The following is a 13027-nucleotide window of genomic DNA, read 5'->3' as shown; positions in this document are numbered from 1 at the left end:
CTGTAGGCACCAGGGAGGTCTGAGCTAGGCCTGCACTATCTGTGCAGCCAGTCTTCTTGAGTCCAAGCATGGTGCTGGGCTCTTTACATTGTTTCTAGCTCTGAGAACAACCCCATCAGGTAGGTATTTTACAGATGAGGAAACCAAGGCTCAGAAAATGGAGGTGTTGTTTAACAGGGCAAGTAGGTGGCAGAACTGGGAGGTGGATCCAGCCGTTTCCAAGTGATTCCAAACCCCTGCTGGACCCACTACATTATCCCGACACCGCAGAGCTCATGATCTGTGCATCAGTCCTGGTGGGCTGTGCGGTGGCTGAGGGAAGCTCAGAGTAGGAAGTGTGATATGGCCTGGCTTCCAGAGCTCTCCACAGTCCCCCGCTTCCGGGTCCTGTGTTGGAGTGATCCCCTCTTTCCTCTGCCCATCCTGGATGGGAAGACAGGGCCTTGGGACAGAGGCAGTGTAACCCCTGCCCCAGGAACTGACAGGAACCCACCAAATCCAGCCCCCAGCTCCTGGGCTGGGCCTCTGCCCATCTCTGTGACCACGTCACTCCTAAGTGCTCCCATTTGCAGACACCACATCACCATGACTACTGAAAACCATCCCACTCATTCCGTCATTTCTCCCAGTCTTGGCTCAGTCACACAAGTGACAGTGCTGGTCAAGCCACCCTGGTCCCAACAAATGGTAAAGAAGGAAACTAGGGGCCTCAGGAGTTGAGTCAAAGCACCCCATGAATGGTCCCATTAACTGAAGGCAGCCCAGGCTGAACCCTGCTGTCCCTTCCCTGTCACCAATGGGCTAACCACCAGGGTGACACACACATGACAGACGATGAACTGAGGCTGTACAACAGGCACCTGCAAGGTCTCCATGATAGGCACAGTGGCTACTTAGAAAAGGAAGAACATGGAATCCACGGACCTGGGTTTGAATCCTGAAGATTCCTCTACTGGACGTGTGGTCTGGGGCAGGCCACTCAACCATGCTGAGCCTCAGATGCCTGTCTATAAAATGAGGAGACTGATCTTTTCCTGCCAGGCATGCCAGGTTGTTTGAAGATTACGTGAGATCCCAATTCCAAGAGCGCTGGGAGTTCCAGGCAAGTCTGGTTATTCGGGGTCCACATCTGCTCTGGTGCACCAGGAGCTAGTCCTCATTGTAAACCAGTCCATCCTGCATCCCTTCCCCAGGAAGTGAGCCTCTGAGCTAGTGGGACCCAGGTGTACCTGTAGTCAGCTTCTCAATGACAGGAACTGCTGGGGTTGGGTCATGTCCCCTGTGTCTGAGGACATGTGTTCAGGCTCCAGCTGGGGCTGGGTGCCTTGTGCAGGTAACCACCTGGAGGCTGGTCTCCCACCTGCAACCTCCCTTCACTTTTATCAAAGCTTTCCTCTCCATTGCTTCTTAAATGGGTCATTGGGTCAGAATCCTCAGCCTTTTTGCACCCTAGTCAGATTAATTCTTTCATTCACAATTTTGGGTCACTAATTCCAGTGATGAATAGAGACTGAGAACACATATAAATGCATACCTACACCTATACACATACATATTTATACATATACATATACCTGTATATACATATGCTTTCAAACGCAACCCTCCAGGGGGAAAATGCTATGAAGGAAAGGACATAATTGTGTCAACTGACAAAACTGGAGTATTTACAGTAAACTAGATGAAAGCATTGCGTCAATGTCCGCTTTACTGGAATTGGTGACTAAATCCTGATAATGTAGAATATCCCTATTCTTAGAAAATACTTTAGTTTTTAATAAGCTAGGTTTAAATGATGTATGTAACTTTTTTTTCTTTTTTAAGATTTTATTGGGGAATTGGGGGAGGGGAACAGCGTGGGGAATTGGGGAAGGGGAACAGACAAGTTGCTGTCCTTTTGTTCTTCAGTCTAGCTGTGGAGGATGTCGCTTCACTGGCCCCTGTTGGTATTATCATTGTGCTCTTCCTGGCTGAGGCAGTCACTCGCCGGCCAATGGACGGCTGCTCAAAGCGGCTTCTGGCAGCTCAAACCGGCTGCCAGCCACTCACGATAGCTCACAGCAGCCCACTGCAGCAGGGGCTGCAGCCTACGCCGTTGCTGACGACTCACAGCAGCCCAGCTCCAGGTCGAGCTGTTGTTCACCATCTTAGCTGTAGAGGGCACAGTGTCACTGGCCCTCATGTGGGATCTGAACTGGGGTCCTGCTGCTCAGAGCTCGGGTCCCAAGCCAACTCTTAACCAACACACTACTTGGCTGGCCCTGATGTATGTAACTTTCCCTCAAATGGTGCAGAAAAAAAATATGCACATATGATGTTTATATACACATTATAGATACTCATTCATTTAGGCAATGTTGTACACAAATGCACACTCATTTAAGCAAGAGGGAGAGAAAGCAAACAAACGATAAAATGGGTAAAAGGTTACAATAGGAGAATCTGGCTAAAAGGCATATAAATGTTCTTCATATTATTTTGATTTCTTTAACTTTTCTGTAAATTTGAAATTATTTTAAAATAAAGTAAAAAAAAATCTCCAAATCTCCATCAACGTTTTTTGCCTTTTCAATGCAAATGTTATTTGTTTTGGGGTTTTCCATTTTAAGTCCTATCTTTCTGGGATCTTGTGGATGCAGAAGCTGATAACACAGGAATACTACAGTCTGTCAGTATGTCTCCAATCGACTCTCCTTAAACTTGGCATCATGTTAGGTCACAGGGACAGCATGAGAAAGAGGGGGAGATAAACGTGTGTGCATATGTGCCCCTCAATGAATACACACATTTGTTTATCTCCCTCTGTTCTCTGTTGATTGATTTAAACCTCGAGATGTGAGCCCCAGTGCCTACAGGGGTCAAGCAAGTATGTGAATGAGTGACACAGGCCAGACATAAGAAAAGCCAGCTACTAGAAATACAAGAAAACCTTCTTGATTTTTACTGGACTACAGTGAAGCATAAAATGTCATACAAACAGGTATGATGCTGCAAATTATATTTACGCGTCATAGTGGAAAACCCCCTGAAAAACAGAAATCGTTAATAATTCACTTTCCCTTCTCACAATCCCTGGGGCCTAGAGGATTCTAATCTTATCTCCGTGGGGTGTTGCCTGCAGCGTGTTCATCACGTGATCTGGAGTACAGAGTCCCACTGTGAGTCCTTTAATTGGGAGCAGTATTTCGTTTTACTCAGTTTCATAATGGAAAACAGCTGTTCACAAATGTAGGTGCTCCCGAACATGGAGAGAATCTTCGCACAATGGTTTTTATATTTCGGGTAGCTACTCCAGAGGTATTTGTAGAATTCTGGTATTCCCACCTTGTCGTACTTGGCTTTCAGTACTGTGTTGCACTGCAGATCAATAACCTCCATCTGCAGCACTTCAGGAACACTCTCAATCTTCATGGAGAAAGGGGAGCTGAACAGGGTCAGTTCACTCTCATAGAGTTTGAAATCAGACAACCGTTTCTGGAATTCAGTCTTTAATTCTGCGATTTTGGGGATGTAGTTCAGGCCATCGCTTTCATTTCTGGAAACCGATTTCAGTGTGGGAAAGTGAGCCAGATTGTTCCTGGCCAAATGAGTTTCCCAAAGGCACAGTTTCACCAGAAACGCCCGAATCAAGTCGTACATTTGCGTAACGATTTGTGAATGCCCTTGGAGAGAGAGGTTCAAAGTGTTCAGATGCATTGTCATATCGACCAAGAAGGCCAAGTCTTTGATCCAGTCTTGAGAACTCAGCTGAGGCAGGGGCTTTCCTCTGGATGACATAAAGGAATCAATTTCTTCCAACGATTCAAAAAACCTCTTCAGCACCAGCCCGCGACTGAGCCACTTGATCTCTGTGTAGTACAGAAGGCTGCCATATTGGCTGTCCAGTTCATAAAGCAAAGTTGTGAACTCGCTGTGGTTCAGTCCACGGGAGCATATCCAGTTCACGGAATTAACGACCACATTCATGACGTGGTCCATCTTTAACTTTTGAGCACAAAGTGATTCTGGGTGAATAATGCAGCAAACTGACTTCAGATCTGAGTCCTTGCAAACCATTGCCACCTTGGACTTAAGTTTTGTAACAAGTCCGTCGTTCCCATCTACCATTGCAGGAGTGCCCGTTGAGGCCACGCTTACTAATTTCGACCAGACAATATTAAACTTTTTAAGACTTTTCTCAACACGCAAAAATATCTCACTTCCAGATTTCGTACCTGTCATGGGCACCGTATCCAAAAGTTCTTCGGAAACATCAAAATTCTCATCAACACCACGGATGAATATGGCCAACTGGGTGGTATTATTTATATCTGTGATCTCATCAATTGCAATAGAATATGCCACAAATGATTTGATTTTTTCACGTAACTTCTCCCATAAGTTCCCAGTCACATCTTCCACAGGCTGTGTGGCAGCATTTTCTTTGGGACTCACATTTGCAAACACTTGTTTTTGCTCAGGACACACAATTTCTGATGACCCTAAGAGATACTTTCTGAGTCCTTTTTTCAGCTCGTGAAGCTTCTCGTCACGCATCTTCTCAGTGTACTGGTCAAAGTGCTTACTGTGGTTGGTTTGATAATGGCGTCTTAGGTTGTATTCTTTTGACACGGACATGCTCTGTTTGCATATTAAACACGTAGGAATATTCTGCACTTCCACAAAGAAATATGCTCTCTCCCACTTTTCTTGAAATACACGGCCCTCTTGGTCTATCTTCCTTTTTCCCACTTTTGATAGAGACATGGAGACAAGAAATATTTCACCTTTCTCTTAACTCCACTATTAGAAAAACAGCAGCAGCAAAAGCATGATGATAAATGGGACAGATAGAGGCTGGGGGGCGTGGTTAATTGGAGAGGAACCCACCCCTGCAGAGAGGGATGGCTGGCACTCAGCTTCAGCACAATGCTGCAACACAGAACGTGGCCTTCGAGGCCAGGTCTTCAGATTTCTAAATAAAACTTGGAAATTGATATTCAGGAAAAAGTCCTTGGTTTTTTAATGTTGGCCACTAATTCCCCTTTTTAAAAGGTATCTGAGCAATACAAAAGACATTTTTGGTGAGGTTCAACAAATAGCTCGGTTTGCCACATCTGGTTTAAACAGGAATAATTTGAATGTATATTTGTAATTCAACATGTTTTTTCATTTGATTCTCAAGAGAACTTTGAAATCAAAGAAGGAAACAAGCACAGAAGGTGTGTAATTTACCTGCTGTGAGTCACAGAGGACATTGGTGATAGCCACAGAACTTACTTATTTTCAATTTAAAGAAACTAGCCACGATGCAGGTAAGCTTTATTTTGAGAGAACACAGACATAAAAATTCACTTTAAGAAAATGTAGGCAGAGACAGAAAGTAATTTAGTGGTTGCCTGGGGCTGGGGATGGGAACAGGCAAAGACTGAAAACGGGTGAGAGGAATCTTTTTGGGGGTGATGGAAATGTTCTAATATTAGATTGTGGTGATAGTTGTACAACTCCATAAACTTACTAAAACCCACTGAATTGTGTACAGTCTACACAAGTGAATTTTCTGGCATGTAAATTATGCCTCAATAAAGCTGTTAAAAATGTAAAAATTCATTTAGCAACCAGATGGATTTAGGAGTAATAACTGAGCGTTTGAAAAGAATGCTTTAGGTTCCAAAAGCCCTTGAGAACATCTACAGCTGCCTCACCCATCCTATAGGATATTGACTTGCTTGCAAAGACTTTTGGGGAGACATTAAAAATATTTAACCTGCAGAGTGGCTGGGGCATTGTTCAGTCAGAATAGAAGTCAACCTCAGAATTGGGGGTGGGAGAGTTCTGGGAGCACCTGTTGTGCCAGGTGGTACCCCCTTTGTTTCTGAACTGTGGGAGTTTGGGGATAGGGGGGTGAGGCTGAGGTGGCCAGGCAGGCACTATCTACCAAATGAGATGGAGTAGTTCAGTATTAGGATAAGAGACCCCACGATAAAGGGCTCTTGAGTAAGAGTGTGCTTCGTCACACGTCACACACAGTTTGATGTGGGGCGAGCTCCATCAAACTGAGGTATGAGAAAAAATGTCCAGCTAATAAAACTCAATGAACAGAATTAAAAGACTTTGGAATAATCAGGAAAAATAAAATACATGTAAAGAGCAGCATGCTTTGTTCTAAGGCTCATGAAGCATGGACCCTGTGGTGAGTGCCCACGAAGACACTTGACACTGCACCGTGGGTGTTAGAATGGTCTCACCACCCCAAATACTCACCATTGCTAAGCTCAAGGCCGGGAAGTGGTCTGAAGAGAAAGAGACATTGGTGAATGCAACAATGTTCGTTTTTCCTTTCTTGTCCATTTAGTTCTATCTGACAAACTTTTATGAGTATCAACTCTATGCTAGGTACCATGGGAGATAAAATGAGACAGGCTGCCCATGATCACCAAGAAATAGGAACAGGGACACACAGCTAGCAGAAGCAAATACGATACAATGAGTGTGAGAGGCAGCCTGGCATAGCAGCTGACTGCAGGGACCCACTCACCACCCATCTCCTGGGGAGAAAGTCCCTGTGCTGCCCCTCGTCCACTTAGGGCAAGTTACTATCTGCAGGTTCATGCTCATGACCAAGCGGGGAACTCTCACTTACCTAATGACGGTGAATTTGATAAATTCTGCAGCATCCAAGATCCTTCTCATGGAGCTGATTTCCAGGTAACCAGGGGCTTTGAATACTACCCCTGGGGGCATACCGTCAATGACCACACAGCCGGGGTTGAATGTGATTTTCCTGTAGGGAACTTTCACGGGGAAATCCACTCCAATGGCTTCACCTGTGATGAGACAAAGCCAAAAAATAGTTGTGTTTGTCATTTACTTTTCCCAAACCGTGCTTTATCTTTAATGTCAGGATTTAAAAATCACTCATATCAAGTGACAACACTGGTAATCAGCCATTATTACTTTAATTTCCCGTAATACTATGATGCATGAAAAATTTGATTTTGAAATTGGCAGTGGGTAGTATAGCAGACTCAGTTTCTCTTCCATTAAATAGGGATTATTATAATATCTACTGAAAAAGGTTTTTGTTAGGATTAATCACATGTTGAGCACTAAAAACAATGCTTAGCCATGGTAAGAACTCAGTTAATCAAACATAGCTGCTATTATTATTATTTCCATGTAAAAGCTTCTCAGTAAAAATACACACTGATTTTGATCATAGCTCCTTCACAGAAAGATCAGTTTCTTAGATAAAGTATTCAATTAAAAAGAAATATTTCATATATATAACTGTTGGATATGTAATGATATAAACACTTACCAAATTTTCGGCTAAAGAGGTCATTGACTTGTTCTCTTAGTTGTTTTATCTTTTCAATGCTTGACAATCTTTCCTTCTCATTATCTAAAAATAATGAAACAAATAAGCAAACTAGGGTTATCAATATACTTGCCCCCAAGAAAGCTATGGGGAAATGCTTGTTAGCATATAAAAAAAGCACTTCCCCAGGCTTATTCAGTTTAGTTTTAGTAAAAATTAAGCATTTTAGAAATTTGCAAGTGGAAGCCGTTACAGATGGTACAGAATTTTCCTAATTATAACTCCATATAAACATGCTACATACAACTTTTGGAAACATTTTCAATATCATGTAAGACAAGGATGTCCACTTTCACCTCTACTCTTCAACATTATAATAGAAATTCTAGCCAATGCAATATGACATGTAAAAGGAATAAGATGCATTAAGATTAGAAGAAAGTATTTTTTTTATACTTAAAATTTTTATTTAATTTAATTTTGAATAAGCAAATACATGGTTCAAAATTCAAGAGATATAAAATAGTACAAAGGAAATGTCTCTCTCCCATCCCTATCTCAGCTCTTAGTTTCCTTCCCTGGAGGAACTATGTTATTAGATTCTGTTGTATTTCTCCAGATATATTTCACATAGACTTATCCCGAAAAGATTATTTGATGGGCAGCAAATAAATTTAACTTCTGTGGCCAATTCCAATTCAATAGTAGCTGGTGCCTGGAGTTGCCTGCCCTGAGGTGTATTTTCCAGGTAATTCCAGAGCATGGCTGGGAGAAGCAATATATCTGATTAACAATGTTTGATATAAGCAAGATATTTGGTGTGTGGCAATCTGCAGCATATTTGATATTCCTGAATTGTCATTCCTTTGTTGACAGCATGAACTAAGCAGAAAATAATAACTCCAAGAGATGAACATATGTCATAAAATGGTTAAAACATAACAAAATAAAAAATATAAATTATGATAAAGCCAGATAAACTTCCATACCTGGAACTGTCACCTGAATGATGTTAAGATCTTCAACACCTGCTGCAGAACTTGTAATACTGGATGAGTTTGTGTTTCCTTAAAACAGAAATTGAAATTCAGAACTTATAGAAAATTAAGCCAATTCTCTTTTAAAAACATCAAAGTGCCACTTTGATCAGAAGCCCGTAATGGATTTTCTAAATCCAGAGAACACTTAACTGTAGGGTAACAAGATGGCTTGGCATCAATTAATATTTGAGTCCCTGCAATGTATTGGTGATGTCAAAAGGGGAAAGGGTGCAATTGCTTTTATTTAGTATGTAGCCCCAATACTTCAGTCTAATTAAATTTTAAAAGAAGGGTGCTTAAAAGCATATTTCATTTGTTGTTATTCTCAGTTTAAAGGGGGAAAAAGGGAATAATACATATAAATGTGCCGGGGAGGACATTTAAGTAGCAGACAGATATCCTATGAAAAACGATTTAACATAGTCATGGAAAGGCTCAGACAGGGTTAAATAGTAAAAGCATGAGCCGGCCGAGTGGCGCGATGGTTAAGAGCTGGCTTGGGGTGTCAGAGGGCCCCAGTTCGGATCCCACATATGAGGGCCAGTGACACTGCCCTCTACAGCTAAGATGTTGAACAACAGCTCAACCTGGAGCTGGGCTGCCGTGAGTCGCCAGCGATGGCATAGGCTGCAGCCCCTGCTGCAGTGCGTTGCCATGGGCTACCGTGTGTAGCCAGCAGCCAGCGTGAGCGGCCAGCAGCCGCAGTGAGTGGCCATCCAGAAGCCGGCGACTAATGTGCCTCGCCCGGGAAGAGCACAATGATGGTGCCAACTTGGGCCAATGAAGCAACGTCCTCCACAACTAGATTGAAGAACAAAACGACAGCAACTTGTCTGTTCCCATCTCCCAATTCCCCAATTGAAAAAAAAAGTAAAAACAGAGTTGACATTATCATGTTTTTTGGCCAAATGACAAACACAACATTCACTTAAGTTCTAGGTAAGAAATGTAAATGAGCCTGTCTAGTACTTTCCCAGAAACTCAAAGCTCAGTCCACGTGTCATGTCATGTGAATGATGAATCATTTGGTCATTGGAGATTCTGCATCTGAACAACAAGACCTCAGAGAGACACAGGAGCCACACCAGCAATAAAAGCCGTCAGGTTTTTCTGCAGTGTTCCTGCTGCTTCAAACACAGGATTTTTGGAGAAAACGTGGGAAAATTTGCTGCTGTTATCCTCAAAATTACTCATTTTTCTGATAAATCTAATAATCCTGAAGGTCTGATTCTTAACAGTCAGGTTCGACATTAAGGGATTACTTAATGAAACTACGGTGAGCTCCCATCATCACCTTGGAATAAGAGAAGTCTTTCAGGGAACTTAACATCATCGAGCCTCCAAAAACTCAGAGCCAAACAGAAACAGAATGCCAAAAGATGAGGCCTTACGTTCTGATGAAGTGCTAATGTTTTATCATTAAAACTGACTCCTCAAAACACTAAAATCTGTCACAAAACACACCAAGCAAAATTTAAAAATTGATCAAAATCCAATTATAATCAATGCATAAATTGGCATTAATCCATTTTAATGACCCTGCACATTTCAAATAAATGGATGGGATTTTTCACTAATGGGCCTAAGTTTTAACTCCTCTAAAATTCTCACTTTACGTGAACAATGACTCTTTTTGAGCTGACTGCTCAATTACCTTATAAGCTAATTTGAAGCCGCTCCTATTTTCTGAGCCATCATAATAATCTTTAACAGATGAAGGACAAGAACACTCCCACAGATGGACTTCCAGAAGCTTGAGTCCTTTGCTAGATGTGTCCTCGTTAGTGGCTAACTTATTTACCAAATAATTTATGGCTAATTCTTTAATTCTTTAAAAAACTGTTATCCAGAACAAAAGGGTGATTCGGCCTCCACTTCCTGTACAATTGCGATGCCCCACAAGACAGCAGCTCAGCAGAGAGGCTGCTGTGAAGAACATTTCTGGCACTCAAATCACTGCTGGGCTTTGATTCTAATGTCAAATTCTTCTCTTTATAGTCTTAAATGTACAAGGAAACAACCCAAGTGACCATCAACATCAATGGAAGAATAAACTGTGATTTATACACAGAATGGAATATTATTCAAACTTAAAAAGGAAGAAAGTTTTGACATATGCTATAACACGGATGAACCTTGAAGATTTTAAGTGAAAGAAGCCAGACACAAAAGGTCACATACTATATAATTCCATCTATATAAAGTATGTAGAATAGGTGGGTCCATAGAGACAGAAAGTAAATTGCTGGTTGTCAGGGCTAGTGGAGTGGGGGCGGGGAGGGGGAGATTTCTTTTGGGGAGATGACAATGATGGTTGTGTAACACTGTGAATGTACTATATGCCACTGAATCGTTCACTCTAAAATGGTTAATTTTATGTTAATTTTACCTCAAAACTTTTAAAAAGCAATTTAAAGGTTTTCTATTGTGGAATTTTAAGGGAGAAAAAAAATCTCACCATATGTATGGCTCAGAATGGTGGAACCTGAAGCCACACTGATGCCCTCTGATGACTCTGAAACTGGGCCATGTAAATATCATACTTCATCAATAAACCTACCCAGCCTCCCTGATTTCAAGTACAGACAAATTGGCACAAATCCATCCTCACTAGTGGGAAATTCATCTGTTGGTCAGGGACATTGTCTCAGGACTAGAAGCACTTCCTCTGGGCTCGGTTACCCTGACAGCATCACACATAATTCCCAGTAAAGCTGTCAGGGCTAAAGCAGGGCTGAAAGGCTGTCCATTCGCACAGATGCAATCGACACCTGAATTTTCCCCCTTAATGCTTAATTAAGTAAGATATATACGCTTACTGTGGAGAATTAGGGAAGTACTGAAAGTAGAAGGAAGACAAGTAAAATCCTGCATAAGACCAATACTGTTGGTATAGTTTCTTTTTTTTTTTTTTGTATTTTCTTCTTTTTCCTTTCTATCTAATAATTTTTCTAAAAAGACTGAGATCATACTATACATTGCGATTTCTTTGGGTCCTTCTCTGTTTCCTGTATAACTTGTCTTGAGCTAGACAGTTTTGTTTCTCACTGAATGTACTGTGAGCATTTTTCCAAATGGATCACCACGGCCCATTCTCTAACTGTTGGGCACTTAGAATGCACCCTCCTTTTCTCTGTTATAAATAATGATGAGAAAGGGTTTTTCCCCCCTAAAACAATCAACTTGATGAAACCATGTTTAGAATTCAAATAAATGAAGTAGAACAGGAGAATCAAATCAGGGTGGGAACATTCATTCAATCTCAAAATTCCTCCAGTCATGGCAAACCAGCTCAGACCCTGTGATGTTTCAAGTGAAGTAATGTTATCTCTAAGTAAAAAGAACTCATTCAGAGAAAAAAAAGTAAGTACAACTTCGAGGGGATAAATATTTATTTTAAAAGCATAATTTGTGTAGTTCATTTACTATTACCCAACTACTACTGTCTTCTCGTTAAATCATGTTTCTGATGAAAAAAATGACAAACTGCAATTATTTAATGCTATTTTATAATACAGATTTACTAAGTCAAAGTCACCGGTTCAGACGAGTGAGATTTTATTAAATGCTAGGATAAATTATGTACCTCATAACATTAATTCTGAGACTTCATAACATTATTAAAATCATAAAATAAAAGAACTTCTCATATTAGGAAGATACTATGGAGTGCTCATATTCCAGAAGCAGAGATAAAAACATTTTTTTAGCAGATTACTAAATGGATCACAATGAAAGAAAACAGGCACATTCTTTTAACATTGAGGAATGAAAATCCACAAATTCCAGGATAAAGTCTCATTCATTTCTATGAAAAATCAAAAATATTTTAAAAAACTTTTAATTGTAAATAATATCCTTAGAATATGTTTCTAACTATTGGATGTAGTTTTTAAACAAACATATGAACAAAAAAATCCCAAACAGATTATGCATCAGTTTGTATTGTACAGAAAACAACCCTACGTAGTGGATCAGAAAAAATAAATCTTTTTAAAATCACACTTTGAACTTCCTTTAGATATTGGAACTTAAACTGAGCTCACTGATTCTGGGAATACGTTTCTGAGTGAACAAGTCCGTGCCCCCCCCCCTTTATTTGTTCCTCACAAGCACAGGGCACAGTTTGGTCCCTGGTGGCTCAGGGCTAATCTGCATGGCCTAATTAGTTGTCTGAAATGCCTAGGGCACTGGGTACTGGGGAACACAGGCTGCTCTGGTCATCCACACACAAACATTGACTTCAGTCTTGTCCCCACAATAATCCTTTAAGGAGAAATGAAAACTGTACTTAGCAGAGTGAATGTGACGAGGCTTTTGGCAACTGACCTTCAATTTTCACCTCTGCTTCAGGGTCCTCACACGTTTCTGAAGGGACAAGCTGAGTAGAATCTTGAAAAAAAAATTTCTAAAATGACATTCATTATTAGGTATTCTCATGTTCCAACATCTTACTGCTCCTCTACGAAAAACGTAGCTTATCCTGGCATTTTAAATACATTTCATACTTAGTAAACATGTAAGTATAAGGATAAAGTAATTTTAATTTTAAAAGGGATAATAGGATAATAAGGGATAATTTTATAAGGGATAAGGAGAGCTAAGCAATTTTCAGATATTATCAAGTAATATGGAGTTACCCACATCATGTGGTCATAGTGTTTTCTTGTTGTCATCAGGAATTACT

The 13027-nt window shown here is 40.9% G+C and overlaps 1 protein-coding gene across 4 annotated transcripts in view; it reads right to left on the bottom strand.

The window, feature by feature from the left end:
- Positions 1–2823: 2823 nt before the first annotated feature.
- The window catches only part of LOC109385016 (general transcription factor II-I repeat domain-containing protein 2), a 394301-nt gene continuing 384097 nt past the window's right edge, over positions 2824–13027 (bottom strand). For 3 of the 4 annotated variants that reach the window (XM_019646848.1, XM_019646850.1, XM_019646851.1), the window contains 6 exons: positions 12670–12732; positions 8290–8367; positions 7301–7384; positions 6623–6806; positions 6244–6272; positions 2824–4730 (listed from right to left, as the gene is read on the bottom strand). In XM_019646848.1, the coding sequence (XP_019502393.1) occupies positions 3130–4730; positions 6244–6272; positions 6623–6806; positions 7301–7384; positions 8290–8367; positions 12670–12732 (2039 nt within the window). In that variant the 3' untranslated portion in view covers positions 2824–3129. The remainder of the gene's footprint in view (positions 4731–6243; positions 6273–6622; positions 6807–7300; positions 7385–8289; positions 8368–12669; positions 12733–13027) is intronic. The other variant, XM_019646849.1, reaches the window with a different exon arrangement.

Source organism: Hipposideros armiger, unplaced genomic scaffold, assembly GCF_001890085.2.
Source record: "Hipposideros armiger isolate ML-2016 unplaced genomic scaffold, ASM189008v1 scaffold_107, whole genome shotgun sequence".
Classification (NCBI taxonomy): Eukaryota; Metazoa; Chordata; class Mammalia; order Chiroptera; family Hipposideridae; genus Hipposideros; species Hipposideros armiger.
This window is presented reverse-complemented; position numbering and strand designations above follow the sequence as displayed.